Raw genomic sequence first — 25754 nt, 5'->3', positions numbered from 1 at the left:
TTATTATAAATATACCATCTTAGAAGTTAGAACCCATTTCGTTATGTATGTTCATATATCTATAGATTTTGTTTAAACATTGAAGATGGCATAGGACAAAATGCTGAAAAAGTATTATAATTTATTTAACAATTCTTTAAAATAAATAGTCATGAATATCATACTTAATCTGTTTACAATAGCCTACTGAAATTCTAGGCTACAGAAAATATATATAAAAATGTAACCTTATGAAACAATTATTCAAAATAATTGTCATAATTGGATTACTCTTCTTGTTATTACAAAAGTTTTCATAATAAATTGTCAATAAAAAAGAATTGAATTTCAATTTCATACACTCAATTTAAGAGTGTCAAAGCAAACCCACATTATATGAATTGACTTATAACAAATTGAACTAATGAGTCACTTTAATCAATTATTTTTTGGTGAACTAATTTTTTTTTGTTAGAATCAACCAACCAGAGATTGATAGATCTCAGGTGATTGATTCACTTAAAAATATTTTGTTATTTTGCTCTGCTAATTTATTTTATACATTCATTATAATACAATCAAAATATATTGACTAAATTAATCTATTAATAATAGCAAAATTAACATATTTACCTATTTCACTAAATATTATTATAAATATAGTAATTGAAGATTTAAAATATCAAACTATGTAATTGGACAAAGAAATAAATTAATATCTAAACTATTTATACATTCCTTAACAACATTCTTGGCTTTATAAATATCAGATATCAAATTTTCAACCAACATAATTAATTAAAAGTAATATATAATTATAATAAAAAATATGAAAAAAATTATAAAAAATAATAATGAATTGTTGTTTGTGAATCACAAATCAACTATCTTCAACCATACTCAAATCCATTTAACTCGGTAAATCGGTTTGAATTTGACCCATTTTTTTTAAATAGTATATAAAGTAAAATGTTTGAAAAGGAAAGAAACATAACAATGTTTAAATTAACTATAAATTTTCATATTCATAAACATAACTTTTATTTATTCATTTACATGAGCGGACATACCGAGGAGAGTATGTATGTGAGAGTTATAGATTCAATGAGTCTTAAGCTGAGTTACTCGACCCTACCACCAGTCTACAACTTTCAAACAATGGATATTTGTGGGGTTTTTTCATTATATAGTTTTTTTATTATTAACAATAAGAATAAATACATTAGGAAACACTTGGTTTTGAAACCATTTTACAAAAAAGAGTTCGTATGCATCACAAGCTTTAGGAAGATGAGAGAAACAAATAAAAGAGGAAAGAACAAGAAAAGAAACTAAAGTATTAAGAGCTAATATAAACACTCGTGCAACACTTTATCATTTTACAAATTAACATCATCACTAAACAGATAATATAAATACATCATACAAAATGTTGGTGGTTTTGCATTATATAAGGATCAGCTCACTCATCTCCATCTAATATGAAATTTCAGACTTCATACTTGAATTTCTCACATTTAAAGTTAAAGTCGAGGAATGTAAATAAGAAAAGGTGATTTAGTAGAAATATTTTTTTAAATATTGTCAACTAAGTTTTATTTCAATAAAAAGTAATTATTAATCAAATTAGTGAATATTTTTCATATTTGTAGTAGAGTACTAATGATATCATTGACACTTGTGAATAATTAGTTTCATATATTTATTTATTGTTTTGATCATGCAGATTTCAGAGCTTGGCGAACTAGATCTCAAAAGTAGGCCAAGACTACAAGAGATATGGCATGGCTCACTGCATATCCCCGACCTCTGTTTCAGTAAGTTGGCAACTTTGATTGTGGATGACTGCCAGTTTTTATCAGATACAGTGCTACCATTTCCTCTACTTCCTTTATTACCTAAATTGGAAACATTGCAAGTTCGAAATTGTGATTCTGTCAAAACCATATTTGATGTCCAATGCACAACAAAAGACAAAGTAATTACTCTTCCTCTGGAAAAATTTACTCTATCGAACTTGTCAAATCTAAAGAATGTTTGGAACAAAAATCCTCATGGAATTCTACGAATTCACCATCTACGACAAGTACATGTTACGAAATGTAAAGACCTTACAAGCGTGTTTCCAGCATCAGTAGCCAAAGATCTTTGGAAACTGGAAGATCTAGTAGTGGAAGACTGTGAGGGATTGATGGCAATTGTTGCAGATGAATCTGATGAGGATGAAGAAATTATATTTGATCGGCTTCAGGTTTTGGAGCTTAAAAAATTACAAGAGCTGAGGTGCTTTTACGCTGGTAATTTCACTTTAAGGTTTCCATCCTTGAAGGAAGTCCACGTCATCGAGTGCAGCTCCATGAGAACTTTCAGCGCAGTCAGCAAAATAGATCATTTGATAAAGTGGTATTATTCAGAACATGCGAGACCCCGAAAGGAGGATAATCTTAATTATGCTGTACGCAGAACTTCTGAAGAAGAGGTTTAAATAGGCTCCAGATGCTTCTAATGTCATCATTTCAGTTCTTCAATAATTCATATACCGATGAAGATAGTGAACATGGTACATCAAATATTAACTAATGCTACTTAAATTAGTATTTCTTTTTATGGTGAGTTATAGTTTTCTCTATGCGCATGCAGGTGATGATTAATTAGAAGCAGTATTTTCACAGCATTGCATCATGATTACGTCTAATTACGTAAGCAATTTTATACTATTGTCATTTTATGTTTTATTCACATCTATTTATGTGGATATTTCTTTCTTGTGCTCTATTACGAGACTTGTATTTATAGCATGAAATTCAATTAATGCTACTTATAATTAAATTCATGTCTTTTTTCTAATCAATCTTATGAAAGCATGTAATTGTTTTCATAATTTGTCCAGGTTGAGTTTGTGTTACCGCCTCCAATATTGCAGTGATTAAGAGGAGATTGAAGGCTTAAAGAGTGGATGAACGTGTCCGTATTTTATTACGTGTGATTGTGTTTTCAAAAAATAAAAGACAAATTGTGTTGTTCTACCTAGTTCAAAATGTATTGACTGTATTCACTAAATATTGACTGTATTCACACGTGTGGTTATGCTGGTAAAAAAAATATATTATGTGTGCATGTATTCATTTGCTGTTAATTTTATCTTTGATCATAATAATTCTCTCTAGTACTCAATTTTTATCACTGTTTGCATTTGAGCCCTCTGTTAACGTACAAGCATCATTACTCTGAATTGAGGTTTGGTGAAGGTTCCGTTCAAGTCCGTAGTCATGAGTGTAGGATAGATAGAAAATGTAGACAAGGGGAATCTTTTTGGTGGAATGATCTTCGAAAAGGTATGTGGATATGGTGAAGAGAAAATTTGGTTTGAGGAGAGTGTGATTGGGAGAGTAGATCCTATGATAGAATCTAAGGTAAGAGGATAGAAGGTGGAAAAATGAGAGAGCTGTTAGGAAAATGCAGGACGAGAGATCTTATATAAATATAGTTATATTTATTGTTAGAAGGTAGCTAGTCATTTTCTTTCGTATAGACAGGTTTTGGACCTTGTGAGGGGGGTTAGGCTTCCGTAAGATGGAGGGAGGTTATGCTCCTATATACTAGTTGTACGCTACTTCTGTTAATGAGAATACAGATAATTCATTCTTTTTCAATCGTTTTCTTGTTGTGATTGTGTGAGTGAGTTGTCATCGTTAGGTTTCATACTCAGAAACCTAACAAATAGGTCTGACCTTTCGGATCTTTATCGGAGGAGACAACAGAGCGTGTGTGAACAAGAAGAATGGAGGGAAGAAATGAGGGACGCCTGAACGTGGTAGAAAGCCGGCTAGACGCGGTGGAGGTTGCAATAGACGGATTGAAGGTCGAAACTGCGGTATTGAGACAAGATTCGGCGAACATCCGCCAAGATCTTCAAGAGGTGATGCGATTATTGGAGGGACGACACCACACTCAAGGGGAACAGTCTGACGATAGTCCGTCGCCTGTGAACGCCAATAAGAGTACGAGATGCGAGGACGAAATTGGGGGTTGAGAAGGTGAGCGGTTCAATTGGAGGAAGAGGGTGGAGTTGCCCCTGTTCGAAGGATTAGATCCATTGAACTAGATTAATTGGGCGGAGCGATTCTTCGAATTACAAGGAGTAGCGGAAGAGGAGAAGGTACGATTGGCGTATGTGAGCATGGAGGGGAGCACTGGTTACTGGTTTGGAGCTTGGAAGGAGAAATCCAATAATCGTTCATGGGATGGTTTGAAGGAAGCCCTGGTGATAAGGTTTGGAACCATTGTTAAGCGGTTGACGACAAAGACAGACGGGAATGGTGGACGAGTATGTACAATACTTCAAGATATTGGCGGGTCGAACGAAGAGAGCGCCGAACGAGCAGTTGTTAGGATATTTTCTTGCGGGATTGAAAGAGGATATCCGAAATCAAGTCCGACAGCATGACTTGCAGGAATGGATGGTGGCGATGCAAATCGCAAGGGATGTTGAGGAGTTCTTGAGAGTCGCCGAATGATCTGAGGACAACTGTTATAGCCCATGCCGATCGGGAGTGGCCGAGTGGTCCGAGGCCAATCACTTGGGCCGATCAGGAACCGCCAAGAGTGAAGAATTCTAGGGAAGCGAAAAGGAGAGGACGACCAGATCCGAACAGGAGAGGACTGCTGGACCCGAACGGGAGAGAACCGCCGAATCCGAACGGGATATGACGGCCGGAACCGAACGGTCTTACTGTTACAGTTACATGTCGAATGGTCTTACAATCAAAACGATGTCCCAGTCATTGGCCAAGCGGTCCGAGGCCATAGAAGACTAGTCGTCTGGGGGACGAACGAGTAGTGAGGTGACAAGGTCCGAGGTTAATCGCTATAACCCAGGTCGATCGATTGTTGCCAAGCGGTCCAAGGCCTTGAGCAACAGCCCAGGCCGATCGGGAGTTGCCGAGTGGTCCGAGGCTAATTACCCAGGCCGGTCGGGAGCTGCTAAGAGTGTGGGGTCAATACGGAAGATGCACGCTCTAATAGGGGACCAAACGATATTGGCCATTAAAGGACAAATGGTAGCAGAACGAAGAGGAGAAGTAACTCTAGAATATGAAGATTTGGCAGCAACTCTGTTCAAGGTTGTTAACGCGAGCCGAACGGTTGAATGCAGGGGGAGGAGTCGAACGACATAAAGGTAGGGAGAAGAGATCCGAACGACATAATGAAAGGGAGAAGAGAGCCGAACGATATTATTTACAGGAAAAGATAAGAAGCTCCTCGCCTTCAAGGAAATAATACAGAGACAAAAATGGACCCATAATTTTTATCTCTCAATTCGACCACCACCCAAGCCTCCAGACAGGAAGTTGCAGGTAGTAGCCAGCGGGTTCTCTTCCTGTTATAAGACCATATCAAAATGTCATGGGCTCAAACTTCATTGTTCCAACCTTGAGGACAAGGTTGTTTTGTAGTAGGGTGTAAAGATAGGATCTAAGGTAAGAGGATAGAAGGCGGGAAAATGAAAGAGCGGTTAGGAAAGGTGGCATGGGGATCTTATATAAATATAGTTCTATTCATTGTTAGAAGGGAGTTAGCCATTTTCTTTCGTATAGACAGGTCTTGGACCTTGTGAGGGGGGTTAGGCTTCCGTAAGATGGAGGGAGGTTATGCTCCCAGATACTGATTGTACGCTACCTCTGTTGATAATAAGAATACAAATAATTCATTCTTTTCCAATTGTTTTCTTGTTGTGATTATGTGAGTGAGTTGTCATCGTTAGGTTTCATGCTCAGGAACCAAACATCCTAAGACTATGATAAAGTTTTAGAAAGATGTAAAGAGAGGTGAAAGAGTACTTAAAGATTCATATCCAAAAATATATACAAATTCTAAGAAAAAGAAAAAACTATTAATGAATGCGGAAAGTGGGAAGAGGATAAATGAGAATGGAATTTGAGTTGGAATTTCTTGCAGAGGTTATGGCCTTAAATCTTAGTTTCACTTAGGGGTTAGTTCTTTTGGTTTGTTTCACTTCTTTTGTTAGATTGTTTTGGGTTGTTCTATTGATGCGTTGAATTGATGTTTTGAGTTAGTTTGAATTCGTAATGTTGACTGGTTCTTCAAAATTATCTTCAAACACCTTGGGAGCTAAGAAGAGACTTCATCTTCAGACTTTGATTATCATAGTTGATCATCTTTGTCAACTTAGACATGGACATACTCTATGCAAGGTTGGCCTTCTAACTCAAGCTTTCTAGCTCTCAAGCACTTAAACACTCAAGCTCTCTAGCTTTAATGCCAATTTGTTGACAAGTCTTTCTAGATAAACACACTTTAATATTATGACTTGTTGTATGAAATTTTTCTAGGCCCTTTGTCTTGGCCCTTCAACCATTATACTATTAACAAACTTCGAATCTTAAACACAACTACCTAGCTACTACCAAAGTACAATTTAATGAATTCCATAATTATTACTAGAAGTACTCAAATCTTTTGCATTTTTCTAACTTCTCTCATTTAAGTTTATATAACATTTTCAAAGGATGTAGATCTAGCTTCCTGTTGCCTACCATCCTCAAATGAATGGACCAATGGGGATTTATTGATAGATGTTTGGTCAAAATGGTTACCTTTGACTTGAGTGATGGTACAATACAACTTACCACACTATGCGCACTACTTCTTATAAGGTAGACCAGAAGCAATAAATACAACTACTACCAAAATATTATTGATAAACTTTCAATCTTAAACACAGCTACCCAACTATTACCAAAGTATAATTTAATGAACTCCATAATTATTACTAAGTACTCCAATCTTTTACATTTTTCCAACTATCCTCATTTAAGTTTACCTAACATTTTCAAGGAATGTAGATCCATCTCTCTGTTACCCATCATTTGCAAATGAATGGAAAGACTGAGGTTTGTTAATAGATGTTTGGTCACAATTGTTACCTTTGACTAAATGTTGGTACAATACAACTTACACACTATACAAACTACTCCTTTTGAGGTAGTTGATGAACAAAAACCTTATCTTCCTTATTTACTAGGGGAATCAAGAATACAATTGGTAAACAAAAGTTTACGAAAAAGAAAAGAAGTTTTTGAAGATTATTAAGTTCCACATGATAAGAGCAGAAGATAGAATGAAGCACCAAGCTCATGGTGATCTTGTATATGTGAAATCGCATCCTTATAGACAAACTTTTTGACAAAATGCTCCAAATTATTTTGGTCCATTTCTTATTGAAGACAAAATTGGTACAGTAGCTTACAAATTAAGGTTCAGTGAGGATATACAACACTAATGAAACTTGAACTCAACCATATAAGAGTTTGACATCGCTTTCAACTCAAAACCTTAAAAATAATGGATTAATGAATCTTCATTCTTATATAATTCTCTATTTTCAAATGTTTATTCAATATAAGACTTAGATTTAGACTTTGATCCTCAATAAAAGTTACACTAAGTTTTATTTCTATGTAGAATACAAGTGCTCTTGGGGAAGAACATAGGCAATTCTAGAGCGCATGACCGAAACAATAATGTCACCAAGATCTTAGTTAAATGCAAGCCTCAATAGCCTGAAAAGACTATTTGGGAGTATTTCTATGACTTCAAAAACAAGTGTCTAGAGTTTAATACTTGAGGACAAGATTTGGTTAAGGGGCATTTGATAGAGGACCCCGTAGCAAACAATTCTGTTTTTTCAGTTGTTTCATTCTGTTTGATAGCTTTAAATAAGAATTTGGTATTCAGCCTAAATTCTGTAAACTCTTTTGTAAACCTTCTCTCTAATTCTCTTAATTCTAGACATTTGCATAGGTCATGTATAATTGACATTGTGATTTCAGACTTAATTTTGCACAACATCACTGAACGTCGAAGTGGGTATTGCATTAGGAGTTTGGTATCGGATATGACTTTGTCTCTACATTTCTGATGTCTGGCCAATATCAAAGTTATAGAGAGTATCTCAGCTGTAGCTTCGACAAATTAAGTATCGGACGTTGTTTGCAAGTACAGTTGCTCCACACAGGATAAACTCCTTTCTGAAAATATAAAAATGTGTATAAACTATAAGTAGTTAAAAATTGTAAGAATGGTTATTCCTAATAACTTTTTAGTTTTAACTAATTCACAATTTGAAAATTATTTTATTTAGATAGTAACCATGAATGATCAATTTTTTTAAAACAATTATTCCTTATTAAGTTGTTCCAGGTCATCTCTCTTTTCAGTTCATTAATCACTGTACGCGTATTATCTTTTCCAATCTTCATAATAGAAAATCGAATTATCTAATTAATTTATAATTAAAGATATTTTACAAAGAAAAAAATAAAGCCGAAGACAATTTGAATAATTTTATAAAGAAAGAAAATTTAACAACAGTATTTTTCTTTTATATATATATATATATAATAAAATACTTTTTGACCCACTATAAAAATTTCAAAATACTAATTACGTCTTCTAACATATTTTGTATTATCTTTATTTCCTTCTAAAATTGGCATGAGACCACGTTAAAGATAAAGTAGGTAAATCACTTATTATTTTGGGTTAAATATGTTTTTAGTCCCTAAATTATTGGCTGTTTCTGGTTTTTGTCCCTCTTTCAAAGTAAGGTACAATTTGGTCCTCATTCTTTTCAAAACTTTCGTTTTAGTCCTCGAAATTTTGGTTTTAGTCCTCATTTGTTGCTAAATGAGAACCAAAATTTTAAATAGTGTTTAGTTTTCGAGGACTAAAACAAAAGTTTCGAAAAGAATGAGGATCAAATTGTACCTTACTTTGAAAGAGGGACGAAAACCAGAAACGACCAATAGTTTAGGGACTAAAAACAAATTTAACCCTATTATTTTAGACTTCCAAAAAATAAAAGTCTCAAGAGAAATTTAGTGCTAATATTTTTCTATGAAATTAATTATAAAATTATGTTTATAAAAAAAAAAGGTTACAAAATTATTTTTTTAATACTAATATACTTCTATTACATTAATTATAAAATTATGTTTAAAAAAAGAGTTTAAAATTATTTTAGTACTGTTAAATTAATTATAATGTTATGTTTGACGATAAAATTTAATTAAATTATTATAAGTATATGTTGACTTTTATTGGTCTTAAAAAAAATACTTAATAAGATAAAACCATGTTTAATTAATTATAATTTTGTGGATCAGAAAAATTAATTAGATTTTATATTTTCTTATAATCAATTTTAATTTTAATTACTATTTCTATTTACTTCTTTCATTTTTATAATTAATTTATTTTTCTATTTATTTCTTTCGTCTCTATGACTTCTTATGTATAAAGTTCTCTTTTTTAAAGTTTTATTAGATTCCATTCCTTTAGTCTTTTTATATCTTTTTATCTTTATTTCTATTTAATTTGTTTTTATTTTGTATTTTTATTATATTTATTAAATTTGTATTAGAATTAGAAATGTATTTTTTTCAATTTTTTTTTATACTTTTTCGATTCAGAAATTTTGAGAGCTGTTTTACATATATTTTGAGGAAGAAATAAAATTTTTACTTAAATTGTAAAACTATTAATTACATGTATTTAATTTGATTGATAATGAAAATGAAATATCTAATAAAATAAAATATGAACACAAGTGTACTTTAAAAACTATATAAAAGTCAAATAAAATTAATTGCAATAATTTAATAGATAATTTTAGGTTAATACAAACTCGAAAACTAAAATTTAACTAAAAGTCTTCCTTCCTAAGTTTGTTTTAGCCTCCCAAATCCTTAATTGGAATATAATATAACATATTTTAGAGAATTGTTAATAACACATAATACTTATATATATAAATTTATTTTAAAAAAACATAAAACAACGGGTTATGGAATAATGGTTCTAGTTTAAACATTATCTATTAAGAATTCATGCCAGTGTAATCATTCTTTGTTAAGAAGCCAGGTGACGATCCTTCCCTCCTAAGTTTTTTATCTATAAGTAATATTTTCTCTACTATAATATTTCAAATTCAAAACCTCTTAATGTACAATAATTATCGATAATAACTAAAATGAACATAAACACAGAATCTGAAAATATAATTCAATAGTATTAGTATTACCAAAATTGAAGAGAATGATAAAGACATACTCCACACTAAGGGTAAGATAAAGCTGTCATGGATCAGTGCCCCAGATCCCCTTATCTCGGCCACTCTCCCATCTTTATCTACAATTGTTGAGAGAAACAGAAGTCCATGTATTTGTTTAACAGGGAATTTGAAATGGCTAGCAGTTGAAGAGTATTCAGCATTTTCAGTGTGTGCTCTACAAAATACTAAGAAAAATCTTGGTATTGACTACACTGACAAACTGATATGAATAAGAAAAAGTGCAAAACTCACTTCTGCAGTGAGTACGTTTAAATTAAAATGATATCACTATAAATTAAATATAAACAAAGAGTTAGGTTTCGTTTAACCTTGCAATTCCAGTCAAGTATCAAACTCAACCATTAAGTAATTTAAGACTCGTTAAATGTTAAGGTAAGACATGAGATGACAGATAAAATTGACAAATAGTTTTTCATGGTTATATGCTGATGACGTAAGTGAAAGAAGGAGAATTACCTGCTCATCACTCTTGCTCACTAAATCCATCTACCGTCAATCTTTATACCACGGACATGGCAGATTTTAGGCCAAATTTGACTGTCCTTTACGTGGCATCGTTTTTGCAGCAAGGGACATTCCATTATTATTAATTTTACTAGAGAGACAGGCAGCCTTTCTCCAGCGATATTCTTCAGTTTTTTGCAATTTTTAATGAGTAATGTTTGCAGGGACGTGAGATGGAGAAGGCCCTTGCAGTCCAACGTATCCAGACTTGAGAAATCAATTAGATACAGAGACGTAAGGGAGGGAGTCAACAATCCCTCCTTTGGGAAGGCGTTGATGTTATCACATGGACCATAAACTTCGAGAGAGGTAACCATGTCAATCGATATCCATCCTAAGCTGATAAGTAGTTTCTCACAATTCCTGATCTCAAGTGTTGTCAAGTTAGGTGGCATACCCCCTTCAGGAAAACACTCAATTTGTTGGCTGTTGGATATGTAAAGACATTCCATCTTTGGGAGAAGAGTTCCCATCTGATGCGGCAATGACTTCAACTTGGCACAATCATAAACACTGAAACGAGTCAAATTGGGCGCAGAAAATCCTTCTACTGGGAATGATACAAAGTTGGGGCAGTCCCCAATCACAAAAGAATTCAGGCTCTTCAACGACTCTGGCCCTGAGACCAGAAGAGATTCTAGATTTTCACAATTTTCGATTTTAAGACGGGTGAGATTTGGAAAGATAGCCGGTGGGAAAGACTTTAGTGAATCACAACTATTATTTATTGACAGGGATTCCAGTAATTTATGTTTATGTAGCATCGGGAAGCTCAGTTTGTTTAAGCCACTGATATACAGTTTTTTCAGTGATGAAGGAAGACGATTACCTGGAAAAGATATGGCTGACGAACAATCACTTAATGACAAGTCTTTCAGGCAAGTAGGTTGGATGGCAGTGATGGCCTCCATCATGGACTCCACCATTGGTCTTCCTTTTATATTTATAGATTCCACCGATTGAGGAAACGCATGTAACTCCACTTTGTTGCTTTCACATATCTTCAATTTTCGAAGGGCGGGAGCCCTTGGGAATGAAGAGACAAGAAGCTGGCAACTTTTAATGTTGAGTGTTTGCAGACTAGGAAGGTGATTTGGCAAATCTCCCTTTAGTTTGGGGCAATTTTTTATATAAAGTTCCTGAAGAACAGGAAAAGCTTTTGAATCCACGGAACTCCACATCTCCCAACAAGGCATATTAAAAATGTATAGAGATTCAAGGGAGGGAAAGGGTGCCATAGATGAACAATCTTCCTTCTTACAAAAGCCTGCATCAATAGTCTTCACCGAATTCATCTTTGAAATAAGGATGTGCTTGAGAGACGGTAGTTGCCCAAGTGAAGGAAGCATACAACAATTGTTACAATTTTTTAAAAACAGAGATTTCATGTAGCGGTAAGAAAAATTGTCCATCCATTTGGGAAAACTTTTTCCTTTATAACCCTTTATTGAAAGGGATTTCAGGTCTTGGTGAGGTTGTAACTTGCCAAGTACATCTAATTCAATTTGAAAGTCGATGCTACTTTCGTCACATAAAGACCATTGCAACTCTAAAGAATTAATGTACTTCTTATCCATTATCCTGGCTTCAAATGCTTCTTCACCATTAGTAACATTCTCTAATTTCTCAATAGAAACCCTGCCATGGAGATTTGGGAATCCTCCCAGTTCTTTGATGCTATTCTCTTTATGCTTGCCCACAATGTATAAATCCAAGGTCAATAATTGATTTAGTTTCCCCATTCTTTTAGGCATCTCTTTTATGGAACTATCACGAATTTCAAGATGACGCAAGTTTTCGAGATTTTGCATGGCACTAGGCAACTTCGTCAGCCTAAAGCAACAAGACAACTTCAAAGTTTGTAGATTATACAAATTGCACAATGACTCTGGCAAAGTTTCTATACCTGTAAAACTGAGATCTAGATAACGCAAATGGATCAATTCACCTATTGAATCAGGTAGAACAAGCTGACATTGTAAGTTGGAGAATGATAAAACTCTCAAGTACTTGAGCATCGACACTATAATGCATGGTGTATTTCTGTTTTTAAAGGGAGAATAATCATCATAGGTCGGCAAGAAAGTTCTCGAAAATTTTACCCTGTCAAGAACTTCACTATCGGAGACCGAATCACTGAATCTTGTAAAAGACAAATGGCGAGTCTTTTTATCAATTTTGGTTTCTTTTCCATGTTCATCTGCTCTGAAATAGAATTCCCCGCCAAGGAATGTTGCTAGATCATGCATCAGGTCATGCATCACAAAATAATTACCCCAATCCCGAGAACTTGAACATTGGAAAAACGATCTCGAAACCAAATCGTCAAAATAATCTTGACCAACCTCTTCTAAAGTCTTTCCTTTTTTTGATGCTTTTACAAGATCTTCAGCCATCCAGAGCAGGATCAGATCATGTTTTTGAAATTCATAATCCTTGGGGTACAATGAGCAATAAACAAAGCACCGTTTTAATTGTGGAGGGAGATAATTATAACTAATTCTGAGTGCTGGAATAATCTTACACTGACTTTCGGGAAGTTCCCAAATGTCACTTTCAAGTACATCATTCCAATCCTTGATTTCGTGCTTTCTTCTCAACATTCCTCCCAGAGACTGTGCAGCTAAAGGCAAGCCATTACACTTTTTAACAATTTCCTTTCCAATCTTTTCTAGAGTCTCTCTATTCTCACTGTCTTCTGAGAGGGGTAATGCATGGCTTGCAAACACCAACCAACAATCTTCATTTGACAATTTGTTTAGATGATATACTTTAACATAATGAAAAGGGACTACAGCCGCTACCCTTTCATTGCGGGTTGTCACAATAACTTTGCTTCCACTAATTCCACTTAAAAATGGTTTTGTAAGACTACTCCAGCTATCACAATCCTCGATCCAAACATCATCCAAGACAATCAAGAATTTTTTACCTTTCAGTTTTTCCAACAAGTCAAGTTGAATTAAGTTTAGATCACTCAATTTACAAGGCTTTTGAGTAATTTCCTCCAGCATAGTTTTTGTGACTTTCACAATATCAAATATATCAGAAACACAAATCCATGCCTTCATGTTGAATATCTCGTTCAACTTGCCATCGTTATACACAGATCGGGTCAAAGTTGTTTTCCCAACCCCACCCATGCCTACAATAGGGATTACAGACACTTCTTCACCATAACTACTATCCTCTAACAACAACTTCATTATGGCCTCCTTGTCTTCATCCCTACCGTACATACCATATCTATCTTCCAGAGATGTTGTCTGAGCATTCCATGGTTGATTGTTCTCCACCGCAATCTCCTTCAAATCGAGACTCTCCTTTTGTTTTAAAATATCATCTAATCTTTCAACAATGTCTTCCAACTTACTAACATTAACAACCTTGTTCCTTTTGAAAAGGTGAGAAAAGGAACTGCTTACCTCCTTTTGAGTAGCAGCTTTAGTATAAACTTCGTCAAGTAAGTCATCAGCCCGGTAGACAACATCATTGAGAAGATCGAGCCATTCTTTGACATTGGAGTCGGTGATTTGTCTCTTCTCAGCATCAGCAAGCACAACTTTAACCACAAGCAGCTGGCTCTTCATCTTTTGAAGCAATTTGTCAGGCTTTTTTCCACGGATGAGGTTGACAAACTCAGGGGAAGCTAGCCGGTCAAAAAGAACATCAATGAAAGCAGAAAGGAGTGCACCACCTACAACAGCTAATGCCATGATCTCAACAACAAACAAGTGATTATTTCTCAGAAAGGAAAGGAATCGGTTGCAGTAATTTGGATGGGTTCTTGACAGATGAGATCAGAAAGGAAAGGAATTTCAGTCAACCCTCTTCACTTTAAGTTGCGTAGCTATGTGAAATACATATCCTCAAAATTAACCGTCAGATATATATTAGTTCAAAATTGGATGGTAGAGATCGATGGTGCCTAATGTTGGGTTGGTGGTGTCGCGAATTCAAAGATAAGGTTCATGTTTCGATGCTTTTTTAACGTGGAATCAGAGGGAATGTACCCACCATCTAAATCCACCATGGATGTATTAATTAAAAAATCAATGGTTGAGATTGAATAAGTTGATTTGAATTAATTAAAGATATTCAGTATATCTACTTTTTCATTCTTTCAGTGTTTATGAAAAAATTGATGAAACAGAGTAATATTGTTTGTAACGGCCAACTATTGTTGATGACACAATGTATGTAGCCATTATTCACTAACAATGTGAAAGATATAGCAAATTAAATACGATATGCCAAAGACAAAACTTTGGAGGATGGAGAACTTGCTTGGCATGTTTAGTTTAGGAGACTGGGGACTGAGGTGGCACTATAGTCTCTTTATACTTGCATCTTCTTTTCTTTTTACACAAAGATTTGAATCAACTACATAAAAAATTGATAGCACTCTTTAGATATTGTTTTACTTTTACATTTTTTTTAATATAAGATTTTTTTTAATATAAGACTTGAATTACACTTATATTCCCAACAAACTCAACTTTTAAATGATTCTTACAATTGTATTATGATCATCAATCTCATTTGATACGAGGAACATCTACTTTACCTTTAACAGTATGGTCATTAATCTCATTTGATACGAGGAACATCTACTTTACCTTTAACAGTGCTATTTATTGTTGGGAAAAGCTTCATACAATATTATATTCTAATCATCCAACAATACTAAATTAGTGTATAAGATTCACTATAAAACTGAAATGTAAGGAATGGAGTGATGCTAAAAGGATGTCAGAGTCGGGATTCCATTCTTGCCATCACACCTGAGAGGAAATGAAATATTAAAAAAGGATTCTAGAAACATAGAGGAAGAGATAGAATTCAGAGAGGGGAGAGAATTACACCAAATTGCCTAACTGAAAAAATCCTGTAGCATGGAATTTGACTCTGTGTTACTCCTCCTTGACTCCATGATTTGAAATGTGGTAGCCACCTGTACATTCTTTGTAATTAATTTGGAATTTGTCTCTTTGTGCACTAGACCTTCCATGTCAAGAGTCTTATTTTTCTTCATAACATTACCCTGGTCATGGTCATGAAACAACTTTGTCCTCAAAGTTGAATTTAATAAGGTAGGCTTTTGTACAATTCTGCAGCTTCTTCCTAAGTGATGCAAGAATTTTGTCCTCCCCCGTTGCACTTGCAAATATTTTACTTTCGCTTCTACTAACAATAATTTTATTGTCAATTAAAGTTAGAATTGTCAACTTCACTATGACCTGTAAGTAAGTTCTAGTTTATCCTTGAAAAAAATTCTCTTTTAAAAAGCTCTGGAAACCAAAAAAACACTTAAATCTCTAAACTCTCCTTAAATGAGTTAGAGTCAGGATTAAGATAAGTTTGACCATATTTCAAAACTTTAATTAACTTTTAAATACAATATCATTTATATGCACATATAAAAATATGTATTTTATTAAATTGTCTAATATATTAAAATTTTATTATATTTAAATCAATATTTTTTATATCCTACTTATTAATATGTTATTAAATAAAATATATAATATATAGTTTAATATAGTTATTGACTATAATCTATTTATTAATTTTATCAATTTTTTAGAGAAAAAAACTTATAACATTTAATAAAGCAGTATTGTAATAAAGTCTGAAACACAACAAAAGAGACATGGAGTCTAGCCAAAATATGAGAATATTGAATTAATTATAATAAAATTCACAACACAGCTTTTTAATAATTACTAAACTATATTATAAAATGTTTGTATATAGCTCTTTGGCAAATTAAAAACACTTAGATTTGTGAAAACTTAGGAGTTAATTGCATTTTTTTCTTGTATTCAAAATGAATATTTTTTCTATAAAAAAAGTCCATGGGATGATCCTGACCTATAGAACCTTTGTGGATATTTTTATTCAATGAACTTTTTCAATGAAGGGTTTTTCGGTCTTGATTTTTCTTGACCCCACCCCATATAGGTCGGAGCTAAAACCATGTGAGGGGACCAAATTTCCAAACCTAATCACTATAGTGGGAGACAAGATTGGGCCACATTCAATAGCGTGGCAATGACAAGTACTGTTATGTTTGTATTCCCCTTAAATTTCTCCATTAGAGAAATGTTGAAAATTGATAACTAAGTAAGAATAGGATTGTCAAGTCAATAATGAATAAATTACATGAGATAAAGTCAACCCTAAGTAGTTTTCCAAATAATACAAAATCTACTTTAACAAATTAACTCTTATAAAAACCTATACAAAATGTTAGCTAAATACAATGCAATTAATAAAAGATAAAAGTAAAGATCTAGCCTAATGGAATTAAAATCAATAAATAAATAAGAATATCAAAAAGCATAAAGGTGAATTTGATAAAAATAAATGAAACAACAAATTAATAAAAAGACTTTAAAATAATGAAATTGAAACATGTTAAATCATTGTTCTTTCAAAATAAATTTATCATATTGATAATCTAAAGATTATTTTTAAATTAATTAACAAGTTATCATCGATTGTAGAGGAACTAATGTAATGCAAAATGCAGTAACAATTTTATAAATACTTATTAAAATAGAATGACTTAGTTTCTCACACCAAGAGCAGGGCTGAATCGGTGAAGTGTAAAAATAAAAGCTTTCAAAATCTATTTCACAAAATAAGATGCTTTTACATTTTTCTTGAATCATAGGTTAAAAGATATGCAATGCAACAGTAAACTTAATCGAATATACTGACAGCTTAATCGACTTAATAAAAGAGAGTAGGGATCAGAGAATTCAAATGTTGATTTTTATACTGGTTCGGCCAACCTGCCTACATGCAGTGTCCTTCCTACCACGGGAAGCAATTGCACTATAAAGATCAAGGTTTTTACAGAGACCTCACGTCAAAAGTGTAAAACACCTCTCTAACCGTCTAATCTAAATATAGGTAACAAACAAACAAGACCAGCAGCAAGAACACCCTCTTTTGCTGTTTATCCCTTTGAGGCACTCTCAAAGTCAAGAACATCATTCTTCTTCTTGCAAACACCGTAGGGAATCCAAGCCAATCTTCAAAGATTGCAAATCCTGATCGTGCAGAATACACCCAGTTGTGCAAATTGATCAGACGTTCAAATCAGCAAGCCTTGCTTCTCAAGAAACCTCAAGTCTTTGATCACCACGGTCAATCTTGGTTTGTTGAGCTTTTCCTTTCTCTGTAAGATCACACAGCATTCTGTAAAAGATATGAAAGGGTCAAATGCACGAAAGTTCTTACATAATTCAAATCAGCGTCAATTTATAGTAATACACACATCAGACACACTTTAATCGATTTAGCTACTAATGTAGTCAAATACATATTGCAATTATAACAGACGACTCAGTCAATCTCATTAATTGAATGGACATTTAATACAGTCGACTCACAATAAATGCTTGGTCAATATGTTTTAAAATATGACTGTTAAAACAGTTATGTCAAGCATTCAACCAATTTTCAAAATAACAACTAACTTAGTCGAATATAAATTATTAAGAAAAATCACTTAGCACATTTTTGAAAACTTTTCTCTTCAAAACTAACTCACAACATACTTATAAAAGTTTATGCAAACACACAAGTTTTAATCGATTCATCCTATAATGTTATCGACTTAAAACTATTGTTTTGCTACACATTAAAGTTCAACCAAAGTGTTTGTGGTTTTCCATTTCCAAAAACATATTGAACACAGTGATATGCAATGAACAACAAAATCATGTTCACAAATATGTTTATACAGATTTATCACAATAAGCAATAGCATATAACATGTAAGCACAAAACATGTAACACAGAATACTCATGTGTTATTAATTATGTGTTGTCATCATCAAAAACACAAATATCACCGAGATTGTGGGTTCAGTTGTGCTCCCCCTATCAACAATCTCAACAATACTGATAACTATATTAGATCAGTTGTGGAAACCAATATAATATGTATATATTAGAACTGTTATAAAGGGAACCAATCTAATATGTGCATTTAGATCAGTTAAAAAAGTAATCGATCTAATATGCCTTATTCTATATGAAACACAAGAAAAAATCTAAAAAGAAAGTTGGGAAAGGGGGTTGAATAAAGTTTTTAAAACTTTTAAATAGTATGCAATAAATATTAAACACTTAAGTTTTCAAACAATGTTTAGGAAAGCGTTTAGGAAAGAGAACAAAAAAGGCAAGCTTATTTTTATATTGGTTCACTCCAACAAGCTATGTCCAGTTCTCCCTTAAACACACTTAAGGGGTTTCACTAATCTTTAAAAGATTACAACGACTTTTACCACTCTTGGTTTATAAACTATCCAACCTAGATAGACGAGTTTACCCACTTCTGGTTCAACACTAGTTTATCTTACTAGACCGTTTAACTCAATAGAACTAAACAAACAAGTGTTTTAATTCACTTCTGAATATACTAGCACAATAAAGCACTAGTGCATAATTGGGATATTAACGTGGCTAATATGCCTAGGTTTTTAGAAAATCGAAGCATATGAAAATGCAGTGGCAGTTTTGCAATTTGAGTGAACTTATATTCCTCGTTTCAAGGGGAACCGAGGCATAGCAACTCTACTACCTCGGTTAAACTCCCACCCGAAGCGTAATGCTCTGTAAATTCCCACCTGCAACTGACCTTTCAACTGAGAACTTTTTGAAAATGACTTACTGTCTCGGTTCCCTTGAAGAACCGAAGCAGAAAGGCACGTATTCACCAGTGCATAAATAGACGTTTGACCCTACACAGGTCGGATGTTTAAGACCCTGGAACGAGTTTAGCCTCTGTAATTCATTGGACGTCTTTATATACATTAACAAAAGTCTATAGACGTTCGATGTGGCATTAACAGACGTCTAGTGGGTATTTGTTTTCAAATTTTTTTTCAATAAAACCACACCTGAAAAGCAGAAAATTGTCCCGGAACATTGTAATATTATATATCAACTCGTTTGAAGTTAACAAAGTACTAAAAAACAATCCAAAACCTAAACTATCAAATGTTAAAGTTAAACTAAATCTAAATATGTTGAACAACAATAATAAATCTTCCTATCTCAGTCCATCTTTGCAGAAAGAGTGTGACATGCTAGGGACAAAAAGGTGCGTCTTCCAATTGACTGTGGATGTAACTCAGAATGGATTCCCATGTCAGCCAAATCTTGTCGTGCTTTTATTCCGTCTTTTGTCTTTCCTTTCACGTTTAATAAAGTTTCGATGACACTATCACAAACATTTTTTTCCACGTGCATGACATCTAAACAATGTCTAACACCAAGTTTATACCAATACGGAAAATTAAAAAATATTTATCGTTTTTTTCAAATGTTTTTCGCAAAGGTACTTTTATGATGTTTTCCGAAGACAATGTTAATGTTTTTTACTTCGTTGTACACTTCTTCACCATTACGGGGTCTGCACACAACCTCATCCTCAACACTTCCATTAAATGTTTTTTTTAATCTACGGTAAGGGTGATTACAAGGAAGTAATTTTTGATGTCTTGTATATATTGTCTTTTGACCATACTTCAATTGAAGGTAACTAGTGTTTTGTTCACAAATAGGACATGTAAAATGACCTTTTACACTATAACCGCTTAAGTTCCATATGTTGGGAAATCATTTATAGTGCAAAACAACATTGCACGCAAACGAAAAGATTCTTGAACATCAGAATCAAACACTTCGACCCCTTCTTCCCACACCATTTTCAAATCATCAATTAAAGGTTTCAAGTTAACATCAATGTCATTTCCAAGTTGTCTAGGACCCGATATCATCATAGACAACATCACATATTTTCTCTTCATGCACAACAATGAAGAAAGATTGTATATCATCAACATAACTGGCCATGAACTGTGTTTGCTACTTAAGTTCCCATAAGGATTCATACCATCATTTGTAAGTGCAAGTCTTAAGTTTCTTGGATCTGCACCAAATTCTGGAAATGTTTCATTGATCTTCTTTCATTGTGGTGAATCAGTTGGGTGTCAAAGAAGATTACCGCACTTTCTTCCAGTAGCGTGCCATTTAAGGTTCTTTGCATATTCTTTAACAAAGAACATACGTTTGAACTTAGGTATTATAGGAAAATACCACATCACCTTAGCAGGTACACGATCATTACCTTCATCACTAGTGTTTTTGTCATTTTTATTTTTAAAACGGGATAAACCACACCTTGGACAATACCTTAGCGAAACAAACTGCTTTATATACAAAACACAATTATTAGGACAAGCATGTATCTTTTGATATTTGAGTCCCATTGGACATAATATTTTCTTGGCCTCGTAATGACGAATAGGTAGAGTATTATTTTCTAGAAGCATCTCCTTCAACAACTCCAACAACTCTGTGAAACTTTTATCAGTCTATCAATTCCTTACTTTTACACTAAACAACTTCAAAGTTGTAGACAGACGTGTAAATTTGGGGCATCTTGGAAATAACGATTGCTCTGAATCATGTTTAAGAGAATCATACAAATTAGCTCTTCCAAAATTATCTTCACCAACATCACGTATCATGTCCTCTAAATGATCACTCATCCATTCTTCCACATAATTTGTTCCTTGTGACGTGGTAGGCTGGTCCAGTACTTCTCCATGCCAAGTCCAAACGGTATAAGTTCTCATTATGCCAAACATGAATAGATGGTCACGCATATTGTCTAAGTCTTGGAGTGTTTGATTAGGACAACGAACACAAGGACAAAAATATGTCATGTTCATAGACTTAGCATTTTGTTCAACTATTGCAAGAACTTTGAAACACCCTTCTCATATTCTTCACTGATGCGACGTTCATTCATCCAGCTTCGATCCATACTATGTTCGTAATATACTTCATCAGTTTCAATTTTTTAACTCTCACAAGATTAGGCCCTACCCATTCAGAAAAATTATTTTTCATAATTTGCTAAGACACATGCAAAGAAGTCTACATCATAAATTTGATAAGATTTCGACAGCATTTCACATTGGTCTCTGATATACACGAAATAAGAGTAGTCAAGGATGACCACAATCAAATATGCATCTGGAGAACAATACAAATATTGAACCAAAATTTTATCAATCTTATCCATAAATTCCAACGTACATGTTATAGCAAATTATGAAAAATAATTTTTCCAAACTGTCCAATCGGACAATTCAAAATTTAACACAAACGATTAAAAGATTAATCGTTTGTGTTAAATTTCAAACGGGAACTAAGTTTCACGCAATTAGATACTAATAATCTAACATATCAATCATAACAACACAACAAAACTTTGTCACATGCATATTCAAAAGCCAATAATATGCATACGCAAAAGGCAATAACATGCATACACAAAAGTTAATAACATGTATATCTCCAAAAGCCAACAACATGCAAATCCAAAAGCCAACAACGTGCATACTAAAAAGTCAATAACATGCATAGACAAAAATTTTTAAACAAGAATGCTAACCTCTTTAACCGATTACAAACAAAGTGGAGGAATTGGAGGAGTGGAAAATGCAAAAAAAAAAACTGCCCAAAACGCAAGAAAATCGTCGCTCAAGGAAACCAGCAAAACTGCACTAAAACACAGCAAAAACTCATTTTAATCAGTTCAAATGGACGATAATCCATCAAAGACTAATTTAATCGGAGTAAAAATAAGTTTAAACGGTCTAAAAGACGAAAAATGTACCTAAAAATGCAAAGCCAAGAGAGAAAACGCGAGGAGGAAGAAGATGAATAGTGCGTGTAACTGCCCCGAGTTCGCTCAAAGTGTAATAAAACACCTTAGGCGTCGGGGCCCTCTCCTATCGAACGCTTATAGAGACATCAAACGTTCGACATATGGGGCCCGAACGTCTATGTCTATTTAAAATTTAATTTTGGCGGAGGCTATATACGTCCAATATATGGGGCCTGGACGTCTATAGGGACATCAGACGTCCGACATAGGGGCCCAGACGTCTACTCTACGAAATGAAAATGACTTTTGGTATTCTTTGCCAACATCAAATGTCTGACATAGGGGCCCGAATGTCTAAAGCAATGGAACAGGGTAACTTTTCACCTACCTATCAGGTCATTAGGCGTCCGACATGGGGGCCCAGACGTCTATAGGGACATCAGACATCCAACATAGGGGCCCAGACGTCTAAAGCAATGGATCAAGGCAACTTTTCACCTACCTGTCAGGTCATTAGGCATCCGACATAGGGGCTTGGACGTCTATATAGACATCAGATGTCGGGGACCAGCCCGGTCGGACGTTTACAACATTAACTTATTTACAGAAGTGACACCAGACATTTTTTTCGTGGGATATTTGGGGGTCGGACGTCTAAAGGGTGACATTAAAGGCCTTTTCTGCACTAGTGATTTTTCCACCTAGATCTGACTCTTGTGCTGACAATAGTCTGGCAACCACCTAGGACATCGGTTCCCCCCTGAACCGAGGCAGTAGGATTAATTCAAAATGTTGACCATCTGACTTTTGAAGGTTTTAATTCCTTTTGTCGACCTTTTTGGCATCGGTTTTACCAGACCAAGTATGTAGTAGATATTAGGATATAGTAAGTTTTAATTTTATGCTTCTAAGTTGTTTTATCCTTTTGTACATTATTATTAGTTTAACTTTGTACATTGGATTGATTTTTTCTTCAAAGTTTATTTATGATTACATTGAATTGATTTATGTTTCTAAGAAGTTGATTTATGATTACATTGAATTGATTTATGCTTCTAAGAAGTTGATTTATGATTACATTGAATGCATTTATCTTTTAATATAATTTTTATTGAAAATATATGCTTCTGGATTGTTCTGGACTGTTCTGGCTATAAAATTATTTGCATGTTTGTTTTTGTAGTTGGAAAAGTTGCAGAAACAAACATGTTCTTAAAAAACATGGGAATACGCCTCGATTGTGACCATAACTGAGGTAGAAAGTCCCCATATGGCATTGGTTAAGGTCACAATCGAGGCAGAAAGTCTGACGAAAAAAAAAATAAAATAAAAAACACTCTACTGTCTCGGTTCAAAGGGTACCAAGGAGTAAAGTCCTGCGAAAAAAAAATAAAAATCCACAAAAACTCTACTACTTCGGTTACCTTTAAACCGAGGCAAAATCTTACCCTTTTATGCCTTGGTTCAGAATCAAGACATAAAATGGTAGACTTTTTGCCTCGCTTGTATATGTCTCGGTTCAAGAACTGCTGCCTATGGACGAAAATAACCGTTGTCTTTTCCCCTGACTTCACTAGTGAAAGTGTTTTTAATGTTAAACGCATTTTCATCGAACACTATTTGTAAGTTATATACCATCTTATACAGGCTTATCATAGAAGATTTGTTTATCTTGTTCAACACTATTTTTAGCAAGCATATCCTTTAAATGGTTAAATTAAAAAAAATTATTTCATTAAATATTTGTTTGTTAAACTTCAAAACAAAAGTTGCTAGATTGTCTTATCTCTTTAAACAATCTTGTCTTAACACTTTACCATGCACAAATCTCGTTTTCATTTTTCACGAAGTTCCTCCTCTTTTCACCACTATCAACACCTAAATTTGTTCAAGTGGAATAATTTTATTTTAAAAAAATTAAAAAATAGGTAAATAAAAAAGATTGTGAAATTAAAGTTTTAGAAAATTAAACATAAATTAGAAATTAATTTTTTAAAACTTTGAACAATGAAAATAACAAATCATAAAAAAAAAAAGAAAGGAAACAACGAAATTTAAAATATAAAAAATAATTAAAATATTATTATTTATTTTACTGTTTGCACCTCCAATTTAACTATTTTAAAATCCTATCCTTCAATTTTTCCTTTTTACTCCTGGTTCCATCGAGTGAACTAATCTAATACACCTCACCCTTCTCATCCACATCACCTACTTTTTCATCTAATTCACTTCATTTAATTTCTCTACCCACTTTTTATATTACTTTTTCTCCACTCATTTTCTCAATTAGATTTTCTATTTCTTTCACTAACTTTTATAAATTATATTTTATCCACCTATTTTTTATATTATTTTTCTCCACCTAATTTTTCCATTAAATTTTTTATTATTTACTCCTTTCACTTTCTTCATCTAATTTCTCCACATACTTTTGCTATTAATTTTTTTTCACTCATTTTCTACACTAAATTTTTTATTTTATTTCTTCTATTCAATTTTTTTAAATTACATTTTATCTATCTCTTTTTTCACCCACTTTTTATTTTATTTCTCCACCAATTTTTCTCCACCTAATTTCTTCATTACCTTATTTTATTATTTCCTCCATTGATTCATCTAATTTTTCACCCACTTTTTTATATTAATTTTTTATCCACTCATTTTCTACAATAATTTTTTTTTATTTCATCCACTCATTTTTTAAATTATATTTTATCCACATACTTTTTCCATCCTCTTTTCATATTATTTTTTTCCACCCACTTTCTCTACCCATAACTCATATTTTTCACTTACAAGAAAAAAATTTCACTCCATTTTTCTCTTACACACCATTATTTCATTCTAACACACATACCTCCTCCTTGCACATTAAACTTCATACTTCATTTTTTCCTTTACACTCAAAACTAATCACAATTCATCTGTTATCACTATCCCAACATCATCTTTTCATCTTCTACATACCTTCATAAACAAATTATTTTGATCAAGGTCTTCCTGCATCATCATTCTCTTAACATTTTTCCAATAAGATACACACATTTTTTCTTATTTTATTTTTACTACACATTTTGCTCACTTTATAAGATTTGGATTTCTCTTTTACTTTTTTTACAACACTTGTTTCATTCTCTATGTCCTACTATACTCTTTTACATTTGTGTACTTCACCTTTTCAAACTCATTTTTGTTTTCTAAAAATCAAATATAAAAATTAAAAAAAAATTGATTTTTTTTACATTTTTAAAGATATGAATGCTTATGTGATCGCTCTGAATCGTCTTAATATTTAATATCTTTCTTTTTTAAATAATTAACTAAGGTGGATAAGTAATTTGTCATCATAAGCATAAGCAACTATTTTCCTACAATACATGGTTACATGGCTCTTAGAGCACGTAATATCCT

At 33.2% G+C, this 25754-nt stretch overlaps 2 protein-coding genes across 3 annotated transcripts in view; one reads left to right on the top strand and one right to left on the bottom strand.

The window, feature by feature from the left end:
• LOC148191814 (uncharacterized) overlaps positions 1–3105 on the top strand; it is a 39292-nt gene extending 36187 nt beyond the window's left edge. The window contains exons 7-9 of the mRNA XM_088100551.1: positions 1706–2539; positions 2620–2678; positions 2870–3105. Of these exons, the coding sequence (XP_087956677.1) occupies positions 1706–2464 (759 nt within the window). The 3' untranslated portion in view covers positions 2465–2539; positions 2620–2678; positions 2870–3105. The remainder of the gene's footprint in view (positions 1–1705; positions 2540–2619; positions 2679–2869) is intronic.
• A 6946-nt stretch (positions 3106–10051) lies between these two features.
• On the bottom strand, positions 10052–14613 carry LOC148191813 (putative disease resistance RPP13-like protein 1). Of its 2 annotated transcripts, none has more exons than XM_088100553.1 (2): positions 10592–14613; positions 10052–10289 (listed from the first exon to the last, which is right to left on the bottom strand). In XM_088100553.1, exon 1 carries the CDS (start codon positions 14353–14355, stop codon positions 10612–10614), a length of 3744 nt encoding a protein of 1247 aa, XP_087956679.1. In that variant the 5' UTR covers positions 14356–14613; the 3' UTR covers positions 10052–10289; positions 10592–10611. The 2 variants fall into 2 exon arrangements, with proteins under 2 accessions (XP_087956679.1, XP_087956678.1); XM_088100552.1 differs by having other exon boundaries at positions 10052–10191; positions 10592–14612.
• Between the last annotated feature and the right edge of the window lie 11141 nt (positions 14614–25754).

Source organism: Vigna umbellata, chromosome 10 (assembly GCF_029865625.1).
Source record: "Vigna umbellata cultivar VRB3 chromosome 10, Vumbellata_1.0, whole genome shotgun sequence".
NCBI lineage: Eukaryota > Viridiplantae > Streptophyta > Magnoliopsida > Fabales > Fabaceae > Vigna > Vigna umbellata.
The sequence above is the reverse complement of the archived record's forward strand: the minus strand, read 5'-3'. Positions and strand labels throughout refer to the sequence as shown.